We start from the raw sequence: 17059 nt of genomic DNA on the forward strand, positions 1-17059 counted from the left end.
AGTATAATGCAGAACACAATCCACAGACTCCATGAAACAAAATTAGCAGTAAGTTCAGTAAGTTCTCGTTGTATAAGAAGAAAACCACAATTTGAATAACTATTTTTGTTTTTTGCCATACTGGTTGGTAACAGAGGTTTCTGATACTAAACCACATCTTGTTACTGAAAGGGACTCTTTACATTGAAAGAGTTCTGTGGAAATTCTCCCTAGACAGAGTAGATCTCGATCCACTCCTGTTCCCATTTAGATGCAAAAAATCTGTCTTCACCCATAATGCACTCCACAGGTTAAAGAAAATGGCACTGTAACTGATTTTTTTCTTGTTTCCTTGCACTTCCCCATCTCACATTGCCTTCTGTCTTATACCTGTGTTTGGTTGGGTTTTTTTTAACACAACTTGGACGTGGCCAATTGCTTTGATCTCCCTTTAGACATCTAGTGCAGGGAGACCCTAGCCCACAGCTAAGGCTGCTGGATGCTATCACAATAATAAATAAGATTGGAAACTTCAGACAAATGTGCATTCCCAACCTTGAATGTGGCTGTTTTCTCCTTTAGTGCACCAGGTCTCCAAACTCAGAGGGTTCCCTTCACCTTGCACCTGCTGTTGCAATTGCTTCTCTCCCTCGCCACAGACCGTTCCAGTCAAATCTTTACACATCTGTTTGAACTGCTCTTTGTGATGAGGGCGCACAAACATGTAAAACCCTGTCCAAAAGAAAATACAGTCAAATGCATAGGAAAACAACTGCCTGACCATGGAAGACTCCTTGCTTTGGAGGGGAGAAATTCTTTGGAAGCTGAACAATATTAGCCATATTCCTTCAGGCTGGTGGAACACTTGATGCTTTTGTTGATTTTATAATTATGGGGTTTTCCTTGCCAGAAGACAGATGAGTATTTAGTATTAACAATAACCTCAGTTTACCTCAGTATTCTTCTGTTCTCTACAGCTAAGCATAAATACCTGTTCCAGCCCTTCACCTGACAACTGATCTAGGGAAATCAGGGATATGCAAAATATCTGAAAGGACCTGCTCAAAAGGAAATTTCTTGTTACTATTTGATTGACAAGGATTCACAACACATATACAGAAATTCTAAAAAGTCCCAATTATGACTTACTGCCAAGCACTGGCAATTCTACCTCTGAGGTCAAAACATTTGCTCGGTAAAGATACTGACTTTCTGTAAGAAAGAATGCTCAGGGGGAGATCATGAGTCACGATGCCACACAGTTCATTTCCCTCCCACTCTTCACTGTGTCAAGACTAATCTGATTAGTAAATGCATAAGAAAATAAGTATTTTCAAAAATTTGGAGATTATGACATCTATTGAAGGTCAATGGAATACTTGTTTTTATTTCCTAAAGACAACAAACGAAACTACATCAGCACTTCCCAGCATACACTCTATGCATCATTTCCTGCAGGGGACTTCATGCCAGAGACATGGGAGAAGGTAGAACCGAGGTGTCACATAGCACAAGACAAGAGGGCTCCAGCAAGGCAATCAAGACCAGCATATAATTCCTTTTCTTTTTTTTTTCTTTTTTTTTTTTTAACAATAAAACCCAATTTCAAATGTTGAAAACTTGTTGCTTCCTAAATCCTTTCATCATTAAACCCATGAAAGGAAAAATATCCAAACCAAACCACTTCTGAGAAAATAAATATCAGTTTGAAATTTCCAGATTATTATGAATGATAAGGATACTCAATGATGACACAGTTCCATAACTATTCCCAGGTAAAGTTCTGTAGAAGAACAGTGAATCAAAAGTGTGATTGCTTTTCCCAAAACCTGGAAGTGTTGTAAGAGCTTTGCACCAGGAGAGCAATCAATGGCCACAAGAACACAACTGAGTCAGTGCAACAGTCAGTGCTGTCTTTTCTAAAAAGCAATCACTTGTAGTAAGTAATTAAGGGGGGGGGGGAAAAAAAGGTAATGAAATCATTTGAATGAAGTTAGCTTGACTCAAGGTCAGAACTGGAATTACTGAGGTCTTATTGGATGTTTTTAATAGACAATTTCTAACTGAAAAACAGAGACAGCACTTTATAACCTTGACATTTTTTGATCTCTGACTGACACTCATTTAACACATCTTTCCTGCAGCCCCGTGTATCTGGTTTGTTAAACCAAAAGATGGGAGAGTTGAACTTTACCAATCCTTAGTTTATCCTGCCTACAGGTGGAGATTTGCAAGCTAATGACCAGTGAGAGGTTATTATTGCTCACATGAGATCACAGCACCTGCATCTTCTTCTGAACTAAATAAAAATTATTTTAAAAAAAATCCCTTACTTTGTAGGAGATGAAAATCTTCTGGCCTCTCAGTGGTGAGGGCTGCTATCACTGATATCATAGCATCATAGTTATCTGTCTTCTTGTAAGCTAACAACGCTTCATAGAAACGGCTGTAAGTGCTTTTGTTTAAAGCCCTTTTCACGTCGTTGAGGTAGGTGGCCCTGAGGACCTGGTGGTGATCTCTCCTGGAGCTTGAAGCTTTTTCAGTGTCTTGTGTTGGAGCTCGACTGGCATTCTGCCCTGAGAGACAAAGAACACACATGAGCAGGGCTTGGGGAGGAACAGAGACAAACAGGTCACTCTTCTGTATCAACTTCTTTTTTCATTCAGAAGGGGGTTCCTGGACTCCTTCAAAGTGGTAAAGCCAACACTGCCCACACAGCCACACACCTCCCTCTGGCATGGCCTCGGGCAGAGCCAAGACCTGCTCCTCGAAATGGCAACTGAGCAAATGAATTCTGGGGATTGCTTGTAGCATCTTCTGGAGTTTTTTTTATCTTTTAAAGGGAGCAATGTGTCAGAGGGTCACTGAGGAATGACAAAAAGGTGACACAGAAGACGCCGAGCATGGAGATCAGCAATAAATCAGGTTTTGTGCTACTTTTTGAAGGGGTAGACGCATTTGAAACAGATGGCTTAACCAACAATGCTGGCCTGACACAGGGGCAAGTAAACTGTTGAGAGCACTGTTCCCCGCTGCCAACAGGAAAGCATAAGGTTAAACAAGAATAACTGACCTGAAATAATACACAAGAGAGCACAAGAGCAATGCAGAAATATAAGGGAAGGTGGGAGCAGCTGTGAACATCCTGCTAAACTCCAAGTGGACTTCTGTTCAAAATGCAAGTCTTTGGTTTCTGATACGTTTTAGAGGAAAAAGTTCTCTTTTGCTTATTAAAGGAATGCAAATAAGGATGAAGTATAATACAAAAAATTGATTGAAATTAACCAGCCATATCTTTGGGTATTTAGATTTTTATTCTGCACTAAAGAACTTTTAAAAAAAATTCAAGAGAACAATGAACTTTTAAAAGATGGGCTTAGTTCAACTTCCTGAAAGGGGAAAAACATGGGTGTGAATTTTATAATCGGTATCTTCTACTGCATATCATACAGCTTTCTGACACTTTCATGGGAGCGTACCCTACTTAGGGAGCGAGCCACAGAAATAATGCATGCATTTATTGCTATTATTCTCTCAATTACTTTAGTGGAAACAAGGTCTGTGAAAATCAATCTCATGACCTCAGGACAAAATAATTACTAAAGATTCTGTTTTGTGCAAATGTTCTTAAAATACAAAACAAAACAGGAAAAGAAATCAAAAGAAACAATATGGCTTCATACATGAAAAGCTTTTAAAGCCTCCAGGAAACACTGGCTTTTTATTTATACTTTTTTAAGAAAAAGGATTAGCCTCTGACTATTCTTTACTCTCTAAAGAAAGACTTCTAAGCTGTCCAACTATCCTACTCATTTCCTTGTGAGAAACACAGAAAATTCCCAGCTGTTCTCAGGAAGATCCGCTATCAAATCATAACTGAGCCTTTGACTTCAAAGACAAATACTGGACAGCATGAGATTAGAGGGATGCATTCACAGACTACATGCAATTGTGAGAATACATTTACTAGTCTGTTTCTGCAGAAAAAACAGACCGTTCGCATTAGGAGGGTACACATTACCAATAATAAAAGCGGAACGGTTTTCTTCTTCATACCTGGATTCATACTGACCTGATCTAAAATTGCATTCCCTAAACGGCTCTCTTTTATGAACCCTGGACAAACAGAAGCCCAGCAGTCTTGTGTCACCCTTTCTCTCATTGACTTATGCCAGGTCAGTCTCTAGCACAAACTTTTCGCTTTAGCCGGTTTCTTTCATATTCACCTTGATCTAATTTATTGTCTTTTGTGTTTCCTTTTGTACAATCCTTGCTGAAAATTACCATCACTCCTACCTACTGATAGTGAGCCACTGTGCGAGGTGAACACAAAAAACATTGGTTCCCACCAGAAGAGTTTACAGTGACGAAATAAAACATAACATGTATTACCTTGGGACTGTGTTTTTATTTAACATGAAGGGTACCTGCACTATTCAGTCCTGTCGTCAAGTGGAATCCTCCCCGGTTCAAGTGGAGCCCAGGGTTTAGCTGAGCGCACGAGTCCTTTGAGAATGCTGTTTTCTGCTGACTCTGCTTTTCTTCTGTTAAATCAAACCAGTCCATTAACAGTGAACTTAGGGAAGAATGAACACAGAATGGTGCATTTTAAAGTACACCATTCTATGCTGAAAACACCTGAAGATGTAGATGTATTTCTCTGATAACAGGGGATGAGCTAACACCCTGCTTTCTTTAGGACTTTATTGTTGCAGAGTTTCCAAGATTTCACAAGCAATGTGAGGACATGGTTACCCTCTATGCGCTGTTCTGGTGCCACTATGTGGGTAGCAAAGAAGACAGAGGAATAAACGCAACGTTTTTAAATCCACAGATCAGATTCAAGGTTCAAATAGATCTGTAAAATCCCCTTTTGAAATAAAATGGCATCATTACTAACTATGCAGTAACTAATGCCCAGGCATCCGTGTGCGCTTCTGGGAAGGCAGAAAAGAGGATCATGCAGAGCAGACACTTAGCTCAATATTGATTGAACTAAGCTGCTTTCCACACTTATACTTCTACATATTAGATGTGTCTTGCTCTACAATTGGACAACGTCCATCAAACGATACAACTGCCCGCACAGTGCTGTAACAAGCTCCTTACCTATTTTCTTGGCCAGTATCTCTCTCTCTTCCCGCAGGAGGCTGTGCTCAGGTTTGTAGCCACAGCCCACTCCAGTCAGATTGCAACAGGCTTCATCAAACTGTTTTTTATGCTGAGGTCGAACGAACTGGTAAAATTCTTTCATTAGAGAGAGGGAAGGGGGTGGGGGGACAAAAATCAGTCCACAACAGGTAATAAATGCAATAAATGCCACAGAAACCTACATTGACAGGAATTCTAGCTTAGGTAACGTGAAGATAAAAGAGTGCTGTTAAATAACTTAAAATCTAAATGTCGTTATCCAATATTTATACAATAAGCATGCTTATAAGATACACAAAGATCACCTATGATGCAAACTTCCAACAATATTATTACCAGTAGGTAATAACGGCAATTTTTTTTCACCGTGAATATGACAGCTTACCTCTTGGTGAAACAGGTATTTGGAGCAAAAGGTCACGAACTACCTCATAAACTGTGGGGTCAAAGTATCTGCTAAGCTGATACTTTGCATAACTGATATACTGTTAATTTTACACCTCGTCTTTGTTACCTACCATGAAATACTTGCCAACCAAAAGCCTAAACACCAAATGAACTTTAGATTTCAGGTGCCTGTCACTTTTGAAAACTAGACTTAGGCCTTAATTTGGCAATCAAATATGTTCTTATTTATATACTAAGATCAGCAAATTGAGAAATAGACTGTGGCTACTATTAGTACTAAGTACTCATACTCAGCTTCTCATTCCTTAACCTTAAAATTAACCTTAAACAATTTACAAGATGTATAACTACGCTTCTTTATTTTAGTAGATGAAAAAAGTCAAAGAAAAATCTGCCCATTTGCTCACAAGTTGAGAGGGAAATGAAAATTCCCAGAGAAAAGACTATGTTAACATGAAGAAACGTTGGTGGTAGTCCCGTTCCTGTCAATGCAATTGCTAGAAGCCAAGAAAATACCAGCTAAACCAGTGAACTATCCATGCTTGCCCAGATCGCTTGCTTTAACTCACCATTATTTAAATAGAAAATTTCTCTAGATACTCTGTTTACTTACTTACTGCTTTAACACTTAGGAGTGCATCTATCCAACTCACACAACCGCACTCTTGATCTTACCTCCTAAATCACAGGAAATACGCTATACTACTTTTAGCCAAAGTTTAAAATAACACAAGCTTCCACGGAAAGTGATTTTTTTCCAGGCCTGTCGAGATGCAAACTAACATATGATAATAAAATTGAGAAGATTTTTCTGTGTGATCTGGGGATATAAAGTGATAAAGGTTAATGATTATCATCCTGATTGACCTGTATTTCAAATCTAACACACCTCTGAAATACCCAAGTTCATTTAAAAGACAAAGGTCACGACATACAAATATACTAGGGAGGCTGTCATACCTCGTAACAAGATATGCTTTTTTTCATCCTCTATAAAGAGGGAGCTCATTTGAGATAACATAGCAGGGAAGTCATCTGTCTTCTTGTAGTGCTGAAGAGCCTTAGAGAAGAGATCATAGTTTTGTTGGCTTAGGGTCTCCTTCACTGTTGCGATGTACAAGGTAGCTCGGGCCTTCTTTGGCTCCGTCAGATCTGCTTTCTTATCAGCTTGCTGCAAAGACAGGACGACTTTTCAGTGAAGAGTATGACTTGAGGAGTCACTCTCACATGAATTCAGATGGAAGCAATATATTTACAATTCTGCCAGCAAATGGAACAATGAATACTTTCAACAAACAGGTTGCAATTATGGCAGTCACCCCCATATCCATGTGTTATTTCAAAAAAAAAAAACAAAACACAACCCAAAAAAAACAAACAAAAAAACCCCCACCAAAAACCCCAGCTTCAGCGCCACAGAATAAACACAAATCTAACTATCTAACTGGCCTACCTCCAATTAACTGAAAAAGAAAAAAATCTCTGAAGCAGGAGATACAGAGAACAGAAGGTGTTAAAGCATTCTGGTTCCTTTAAGACATTTCTTGAAGACACTATACAAATAAGCAAGTTAGATTACTCTCTACTGGGAAATGTTCTTCTACAGTCACAAGCAGCAGGGACTTGATATGGATTCAGAACAACCTCTCCCTTATCAAAGTGACTGTGCGTTACAATGTGCTCACACCCTTTGAACATGTGAGCTGTTGGATCCTTGTCACATATCTTCATGACAAAAAACTGTCACTGGGACAACCACGAGGCACAAGTATATCGTTAATTTCCCCAGATGATTATTATATCTATTGCTAAAACATTAATCCAACATCTGTGAGCGTTCATTCCCTCACAGAAGAGGAGTGATGCTATTCACCGCCTCTGCTGACAAAACTGACTGCTTCAGAGGAATATTCCTAGAGAAGGCAGCCAAGTCTCGTTGCACAATTCTACTCTTAGGAGAAGGCTTAATTAAGAGAAATGATATTAACTCCAAACCTTGAGGGCAAGGCTGACTCATCATGACATCAGAGAGCAACAAAACTGCAAACATAACCTTCTGCAATGAACCTGCTCCCTTCCTCAAACCTTGGATATTATCAGCTTCAGGATCTGCAACTGCTTTTATTGTTTTCATTTGCTAGGTGACAGAGTCTGACAGACAGACAGCACCCAGTTAGGACAGTACCTAGGACAACTACTGGCACACACAATCACCCAGGGGATTCTCATGACTTTATCGTGACTCTTAAGCAACTAGCCACATAAGGAGTTAACTGAATTTGTTGTGTAACACACAACAATGATGCACCACAGGTGGGGTTAGGATGTGATTGCTTACCCAAACAAAACTGGTCAGTTATACCATTTGAGGCTCTACCAGCAGCTGGACTAGATGGTCATTGTAGGTCCCTTCCAACTGAACTATTCTATTCTAATCAAAAAGAATAAATCACCCACTGCACCTGGTCAATGTCAGAAAACCACAGAATCATAGAATGTGTTGGGTTGGAAGGGACCTTTAAAGGCCATCTAGTCCAACGCCCCTGCAGTGAGCAGGGACATCTTTCACTAGATCAGGCTGCTCAGCCTCATCCAGCCTGGCCTTGAATGTCTCCAGGGATGGGGCCTCCCCCACCTCTCTGGGCAACCGGTTCCAGTGTCTCACCACCCTCATTGTAAAGAGCTTCTTCCTAATGTCTAACCTAAACCTGCCCTGCTCTAGTTTAGAACCATTGCCCCTCGTCCTATCGGTACATGCCCTTGCAAACAGCCCCTCCCCAGCTTTTTCACAGGCCCCCTTCAGGTACTGGAAGGCCACTATAAGGTCTCCCTGGAGCCTTCTCTTCTCCAGCCTGAACAACCCCAACTCTCTCAGCCTGTCCTCATAGCAGAGGTGCTCCAGCCCTCTGACAATTGTTTTCACCTACTAGCCCTACCTAGACCAGTGCTTGATTGGGTCTGTGCTGTCTAGATTTGAGAAAGAGCATGACAGAAACAGATTTCAGATGTGCATCGATGAATATTTACAATTTGGAGAAAAAACATAATTGTTCTGGCATCAGTCATCTCTCTGCCTGTGAATTTCCAATTCAAATTAAAGCAGTCTGTAGATCAAAGGGGTGGCACAGACACATGAAAACACATACTGTATTGCTGACTAGCTTTATTTTCTTCCTTCCTCCTTTCTGTTCATCTGTTAACCGCTTCTCATACTGAAGGGAAAGTGTTGACAAAAGTTGTGCCTGTGAAGATTAAAAGAAAAGAAGAAAGGTCCATAAAAATGCTTGTCAAAGTTACTGTCCATTTAATTTATCCATTTCCAGTAGTAAAGCTTGTTAACCCAGTTTGTGACACCATTCAAGAAAGTGAAACAAGTCAACCTAATTATTGCAACAGAGCCTGGGACACATAAGTGTTTCTAGAGCGTAATCACTTACTGGACAAATCAGAAAGACAGATCAAAACAGAGGAAATTAAAGACACAGTTGGTCTTGAGGGTGCAGCTTTCCGATTAAGCAAACCTGGACTTAGAGCTAACTGTTTCAGGGCAGTCCTGGGAGTGTACACATACCTGTGCGTAACTGATGCCTCACATGCCCCTCCACTTTCCTGCCTGGAAGTACTTCTGAAGAAAACCTCTAACAGGCTTTTTTCTTGGGGTACTGAAAAGGGAAGCCTGCGCAGTCTCGTAGAAAACACCAGGGCAGATAGGATGAGACAGTATCAGAAACACCTGTGGCTTGACAAGCTCTTTAGCATCTCCCATTCCCAGTAACAAAGAATCGCACTTGTACCGCAGTGACTGGGAACTTTGGTATACGCAAAGCTTCAAAAGAGAAACTGAGCGGGCATAAAAGGATTGGAATTTCTTAATAGCAGAGTCTCCACTATTAGGTCAAGCAAGTATCAACCATATTAAAAACAATCACCTAAGTAACAGAAGAAACTGTGGGCCAGCCCCATACTGCCAGTTGATGCCTACACACCTGTTGAGAAAGCAGGTATGTGAAGTGATTCATTTCTTTGCTCTTACACAATAAAAGAATTTCATAGCAAGTATGTGACTATCAGTGCATTTACAAAATACTGTTTGTGAGAGGAACCAGTGAAACCTAACAGTACCCTCATATTCCACTGTGACTTCTAAATACGCCTATTCAGATCACAGGGCTTCAGAGTCAAATTAAACTAACTACAACAAAAACACCACCACTAAAAATAAACAAGGCCCTACGCCAATCACCTCAGTTTTGCCAGTTTGTAGAGTTAGTTGCTGATACTGAGAAATACAGCCTTCAGTGCACTCATAACACTGCCTGACCATGACTTAAGTGCACATTTAAATATATTTTATTTAAGCATCAGGTAACAGAATGAAGAATTGGAATACAAGCGGCAAGCCAAGCATTTATGATACACGCAATGAGTCAGAAAAGCGATCAAAAACATCATCTTAATCCTGAATGATGTAAAGGCACCACCTTGGATAGCATGACTCAGAAGAAATAAGGCTTCTGAAAGACAAGTTTCTATAAAGGCATCTCTCACAAGGCAAACCGATTAAGGGGAACTGCCAAATCATTATTTTTAAATGGATTGAGAAACTATTTCTTGTATTTTGATTTTTTATTTTGAGGTGACAAAGGCTTCTTTTCTTCTTTTTCACCGCAAGGAAATTGTTTCAGAATGACAGCAGCTAAATTTCCTTTATTTAGGGAACAAGGGGACAGGATAACCTTGATAAAAGAAAAAATGGTAACACAGATACTATGATGGATGGTGAAGAATGATATGAAAGCACACCAACCCTATTATCAGTCCAAATCCAGTGCTTATTAAAATCAGCTCAATACTAGACTCATAATGAAAGAGGCACGGCATGTCTCAGGACTACACTCCCCAGATCTTCTCTGGTGCCAGAGGTCACCAATTAGGGGCAGCACAGGATGACACCACAGTTCTCTGCAAGCCACAGATGAGTCATAACGCCAAATATAGAAAGCGGATACGAGGTGACTCACTGCCAAGCTATTAGGACCATCAACTTATCTGAGTTAAGGAAACGCTGAAGTATGCCAAAAGCAGTGCAGCTGTGTTAACAAGATACTGTAGTTGACTTACCAAGACCCTGGAGATGTGCCAAGCTTTCCAAAGAATAAGTCCTGGTGTCTATGCCATGGTGGCCCATGGGTGATGGAGCCGATTTCTCAAGCAGACGCATACAAGTTCCCCAGATACTCCTTACAGCTCCACGCTTTCCCTCAGGCACTCTTCCCCTAAGCAAACTGCAATCTATTGCAACAGGCATTCCTGGAGTCCACATACTAGTCACCAGCCAAACTGAGTCTGCAAGCCAGCACTTTAATTCCTGCTGATGGTAGCCAGGTAAGGGAGCTACCCCACCAATGAGTGCAAACAGGGATTTTAGGAAAGCAAGAACACCACAGACTAATCACTGATGCGCTGATCACAGTAAGTTTTTCTTGAAAGAGGGTTGAACTGGTACTCTTAAACCAACGCCAAACTCATTTTGCTTGAGAGCCTATGTGTTTTACTTATAGGCAAGTGTTTTGCTACACCATCGCCATTACCTTTTCCTCTCCTGACAAGTCACTTTCCTCCTCTGCATCTTCACTGCTCTTCTCATTGCGTTCCAATGCATCCAAGAGCCCAATACATTGTCTTCTAGGCGAGACCAGCTCTTGTTCATATTCCATGCATAGGCTGGATGCTCCATCTGCATTTACTGGCATCATAGCATAATACAGATGACAAATTAGCATTCCAAATTCTCTCTTGCATTTTCTTTGATTTAGCAATACCTCAAAATCTTAAGTAGCAATCCACACAGATGTGTTGGTTTAATCCTCCACATCTTGCAAAATTGCATTATATGACTTAGTAAGAAAATTGCTTTGGTTAATCACTCCCAAAATTGCTCAAGTGTTCGTTACCACAACCCGGTGGACTTCTCTAAAACTTCTTCTTAAGTGGTAGTCATTTTAACTTCAAAAAGGCTTAGGATCAATGGGAAAAAAAAGCGCCTTATTCCAAGAGTTGTCTGTGTTTAACTACTTTAGCTTTATGGATTTCCCCAAAACTGAGCTCCTGTTTTTAAGAAATCCTGGCATGAAATAGGATTCATTATTTTTAAACAGAACAAGTTTTTTTAAGCCTACAATTTCCACAGTCACCCTCAGGCCCCAAGAATACATATTCTCACTCATCAGGATCCAGGTATATTTGGTTTTAAATATAAGAATTTAGAGCTGTAGGTAGCATTAAGTTAGTATCAATTTGCTACTTCTAAAAGGCATTCGCTTCAAAATATATTTCCACTATTTTGTGAAATGACTTCAAGAGAGTCAATTTCTAAGACTAGTCACTATTTTGAGAAGAACAGAAGTATATTAAGCTATAAATTAAAAAGTTAGTCCAATAAATTCTTTAGCCAAAACTATGATTACAGGTGCGGTTTGATGTTACAGCTAATGCAATGCAACTAAATATCTGTATCAAAAGAGGCAAGAGCTTCTTCCCTTTACCTCCAGTCACACATTCCAGCCCATCCTCTGAGATAGATCTACCAGTCACAGAGGTGAAAGGGAAATTGGTTCAGCAAGCTCATCTGACTTGCTCCGCAGTTGCACAATAGATGGATTCAAATCGAGGGAAGGACCATAAGTGCACAGTTGAAAATTGAGGGAGGAAAAAAGCGGTGGCCAAAGCGCTCTCTTTCAACGACAACCTGCAGTAACACTGGCTTAGATGTAATGGGAAATCACCCTCACACTCAGTCATAACTGTTTTGGAACCACAGTTGTAAAAACAACTTTATTGTTCTGTTACAAAACAGCAAGCAATCTAGAGTGGAACATTCTGAAAGAACATCTGACATAAGAAATACTTTATTCTTTGGTATTAACTAACCACAAATTTTAAAATACTATTTTCTTCCAAGGTCAATGCCCTCTTTCTGTTTTCTTAGTCAGATTACTGTGTGAGAGTCATTTCTACAACAGAATGGAAGATGGGCATATGAAAGTCACTGCTGGTCAGAAACAGACTTCTAGTTCTTATTTTTAAAACTATCTATGATATTCTGCCAAACTCTTGTTCTGCAGGACACCTTGTCAGGCCCCATCTGCCTCTTTGCTCTGTAGTTGCAACTGGTTCCCCCATTTTCTAATGCTGATCAGACTTCTATACCGGTCTTTGAACTCTCCTTGCTTTCTCTCCCATTCCAATTTCTAGTCTCTTGCTCCTCCTTTGTTCAGTTTAAAACAAAAAAGTAGTTCCCAAAACAAAAAAGTAAGGACCCAGTCGTACCTTTTCTTTTCCTTTTCAAACTGGGAACATGGTCGTCCAAGTTTTTGGCTTTTTTCAGGTAGAGGATCTGTTCAGATGAAGTAGATGGTCCTGTATCGCTTTCACTTAGGGAACTAGCAGAACCAGAAGGGCGTTGTGGCAGGGGCATCTGCGAGCAGTTTACAAAAATGTTACTGTAGGCAAAAGCTACTGTTCCAGTCCTCTCCATTTGCAACCAAAAATCCCAGAAACAACCCAAAGACATCTCCTTTTTCCCAAATAACCCTTGTCAGCAAGATTGTTAATCATTCTGGATTTATGTGCTTTTGATGACAGATCAAATAACTAGGAAGTAATAGACAAAGTGTAGTAAGCAGGCTTCGCACCAAGTGACCTACGTAACAGAAAAAGGGTCATGACTCTGCTAAAGAACAATTGCTTCCTAACACTACCCCTGCAACAAAGCTGGCAGAGCACAGTGGGTTGTGGTTCTTATTTACTGTGAAACTCCCATTTATCACAAGAGAAGATCATCAAGTCATCCAGTATCATCCATCTGTAACTTATTGTTTTGAACAACTTGTATTTGGCTAATGCATCTTCCATGAAGTCATCCAAGTCTGTATGTGACATTTTAAGCTTTTATTTTAATCTTAATCTCCATTTTGGGGATCAAGAATTCCCCATTCTGGCTTCCAGTCCGTTTCTTGCTGTGACTGTCTCCCGTCAATTAGAAAGTCTTTTTACAATATTACTTTTTAAATCAAGGAGCTATTACTGAGATAAAGAGTTTCTTAATGCTAAGAGAGAAGCCATATTAGTAAAGATGACCCAGTGATGAACTGTAATAATAACAGATGGGTTTGTCTCAATCCTTATACCAGTCAGCCTAGATTTAAATTTAAGGGTTTGACTGATTCTTCCACACATGCACCCTCTCCCTCAGAGGGTGCTTTTTGATGCTAACACCAATTCCAGTATTTGCATACCATCAAATGAAAGCTTTGTTTATTTAGGAGGGACAGGAAAAAGAAGTTATTTTTGTGAACTAACCTAATGACTTAGATCATAACAAGACATCCTGTCCCAGCTCACTCTTGGAGAAAGATGAGGCAGATCTCCTTTCCCGTAAAGCTCCCAATGTTTACAAGTAACAAGACAAGTGATTCCATCACATCTCTCACCTGGATTAGTACTTCCAGTTTCCAACTCTATCAAGAAAATTTGCCAGGTTTTTTATTTTTATTTAAAGACACTTACGATATCTTGAGCAACACGGAAGAAGAGGGAGACACTTCTGACTGCGTGCCCAAAATTGTCATAAACGTTCACATAAGGGCGGACCCACGAAGGCAGCTTGCCTCTCACATCACCAGTGGTGAACCTGTGTGGCATGGGACAAGGAGAGAATTATTTGCCAGGTTGGCCTACATGAATTAAATAAATGCTAGATCAGGGTGCAAAAGGGCAAAGCAGGATCAGCAAGACAACAAAAGATTGAAATAGCGCAGTAAATATAATAGGGCGATGTCCTCACTCAGGAGAAAAGGGCTTTGTTGATACCATGTACCATGCAATCAGCCAGTTCTTATCTTGCATCCGTAAAATCTTTATGTGTGCAACAGTAACAGTAGTACTGAACTGTGATGTACTCACTGTCCCCAGTCGAGCCTCAGCATTGAAGGCTATCAGTTAAACTCTCGTTGCCTATTATATACACATTATATTAATTAATATCATATTGATCAATATTAAATATATTAGTATAGATTATATTGTTGCAGCAATATAATCTTTCCTCATTTTTGTCCTCCTTCTCTCAAAAAACTGCAGTGCTGGTGACTGCCTTCTCAAATGAGGGATGGAGAAAATGCAAAACCTTAAGTTATCAGCACATAATTCCCAGTAGCATTACAAACATGAATTCAACAAATTGGTTTATTTTGCATTAATACCATTAATCTCTTCCTGCAGCTGCAAGACAATATATTTTGGGAGCACATGATAACAAGCTAGTTACTTTTTTTTTTTTGAATACTACAATATTTACATAACCTGTTATATATAATAATTTAATTACTTATGAACTGTAGCCTTCTCCAAACAGTAACGTCACCACATTTGCATACTCAATACCAATACCCATGTTGAGATATAAAGATGTTGACGTATGTTTATGTTCTAAAGCCAAGGTTTCACCTGTGATCGCATAGGAAGATAGCACCATAGTCTTGGCGATGTCTGATAACCCTGCCGATAGCCTGATTAACAGCCCGGGAAGCTTGCTGACTGTACCACTCGCGCCCTGATAAATACTGCAAGAGGTGGGAGAAAGAATTAACATTATTTACCAGGTAAAATTTATTCTCCATGCTGTACATTCACTATTTCTTTCTAAAGAAATAAAAAAACGTATCCAACAAGATCTACTGACAAATCTCTACAAGCCTTGGAAAACCAAGTACAGGTTGACTTGAATATCACACCTGACTGACGGTGCACAGAAAACTCTAGTAGTAATATCCAACTTGAGGGGCTATTTACTATACATAGCCTTGGTAGTACAACAGATTCACCATATTATTTAAGACCTAATAGCTATCCTGCAAACTAAAATGTTATAAACTATATTTATAATGCCATCCATTCTCATGCCTGAAGGAATAAAAAAAAAAAAAAAAAAAAATCAAACCCAAAGCAAAACAAAACACAAAAAACCAAAACAGACACGCGCACACACGCCCCCCCCAACCAACCAAGACAAAAATCCCCAAACCAGCCAGCACAGGCAATTCCTGCTGCCCACCCTCTCTCTGGATGAAATAATTCCCTCAGAAAGATATACGGATAACATCCATACAAAGATTTTGACTGAAACTTTCATTATACCGGTTTTTGAGCCTATATTTGATTGAGACCATGTCAATGAAGACAGAATTTGGAACCCTTAAAATTATTAAAAAAAAAAAAAAAAAAAAAAAAGAGTGACTATTTGTGACAAACTCCCAAGGATGTTTGACTTTTTGATATTCAAGGTCCCATGAGGCCAGGAGGATAACAAAGGCCAAAATCCACAGAGACAAGAGGGAGAAACAATGACCCGAACCTGCAAAGAGCCAATAGTGAGAAGGTGCCCAGTATTACCTGTGCACCTGCACCACTTCTTCTCATTTCATCCAGGAACTGCATCTTTAAAACGACTCTGGGCTCCATACGAGGAGGAAATGGAAGCCCAGTAATGATGACTCCTCGTCCATTTATGTCTGCAAAGTCCAAGCCTTCGCTGGCCTGAAGAGACAGTGTTGTCCATTATCAACAGGATTTGAAGTGATATTTCAGAGCAATTCAGCAGTTATTGGCCTTTTTCCCTCCATTAAATTAAATCCCTAGCCAAGTGTAGTTTATGAATACATTATGAATAGTTTAGATTTTTTGCTTTTATTACCGGGGCTTTAAACTTCGCTTTTTTCTCTATGAGGCCCTGCACAAAGCATAACCTCAGCCTACACCACTGATACATATGTCCTATTCCTGGATAAGCAGAGCAGTTGTATTCAGAAGATGTCTTAAATGTGAGTCAATACCTTTGTTTAAACCTTCTACACCCTGAATTGTTAACGAGATGTGGTGAGAACATAGCAAACCTTCTCTGACATTAAAAATTAACAGAATCATTTCAAAGCAGTAATGGAAAGCTACCAGAAATCTGCTCAGAATCATAGTGTGATATCCACCAGCTGTGCTGCTCAAGTATTTGTTGCTCTTCCCCCCGTACATGCTCACGTCCCATCCTGTGCTGCCAAATCACTTTGTGAAATGAACAAAATCAGAGTTGAACAGACTGAAAAATAATTCGGGGGGGGGGAAAAAAAGTTGGTTTGTTTTTCATCTGAATCCATTATCCAATCTCATTTACCATGACATATAAGCAGTTGTGATGAAATATAACATTAGGGATGGATGGGCAGATGGAATGACCAACTCTGCTCAGCTTAAGCCAGCACTGCCACTAAGAGCAATCACAGCAAGCGCTATAATCCACCTGGAGATAGCAATTGCCTAAATTGTATTTATGGGCATTTTCTCTGGGGCACAAAGGAAGTCCCCCAGGCCAATAAGAGCATAAGAAGACCAACCTTAGACAAAAAGAAAAAAAAAAAAAACCAAAAAAAAACAAACCTTGCCCTTCACTCCCCCAAAACAGGAAAGACAA

At 39.9% G+C, this 17059-nt stretch overlaps 1 protein-coding gene across 2 annotated transcripts in view; it reads right to left on the reverse strand.

Moving 5' to 3' along the window:
- RTEL1 (regulator of telomere elongation helicase 1) overlaps positions 1-17059 on the reverse strand; it is a 50377-nt gene that overhangs the window by 6979 nt on the left and 26339 nt on the right. For both annotated transcript variants that reach the window (XM_074605001.1, XM_074605000.1), the window contains exons 23-33: positions 15991-16134; positions 15046-15161; positions 14107-14230; positions 12868-13015; positions 11130-11284; positions 8685-8780; positions 6499-6709; positions 5089-5226; positions 4407-4523; positions 2313-2555; positions 535-711 (exon numbers count right to left, since the gene is read on the reverse strand). In XM_074605001.1, coding sequence (XP_074461102.1) covers positions 535-711; positions 2313-2555; positions 4407-4523; positions 5089-5226; positions 6499-6709; positions 8685-8780; positions 11130-11284; positions 12868-13015; positions 14107-14230; positions 15046-15161; positions 15991-16134 — 1669 coding nt within the window. The remainder of the gene's footprint in view (positions 1-534; positions 712-2312; positions 2556-4406; positions 4524-5088; positions 5227-6498; positions 6710-8684; positions 8781-11129; positions 11285-12867; positions 13016-14106; positions 14231-15045; positions 15162-15990; positions 16135-17059) is intronic.

This window comes from Larus michahellis, chromosome 12, assembly GCF_964199755.1.
Source record: "Larus michahellis chromosome 12, bLarMic1.1, whole genome shotgun sequence".
NCBI classification, from domain to species: Eukaryota; Metazoa; Chordata; class Aves; order Charadriiformes; family Laridae; genus Larus; species Larus michahellis.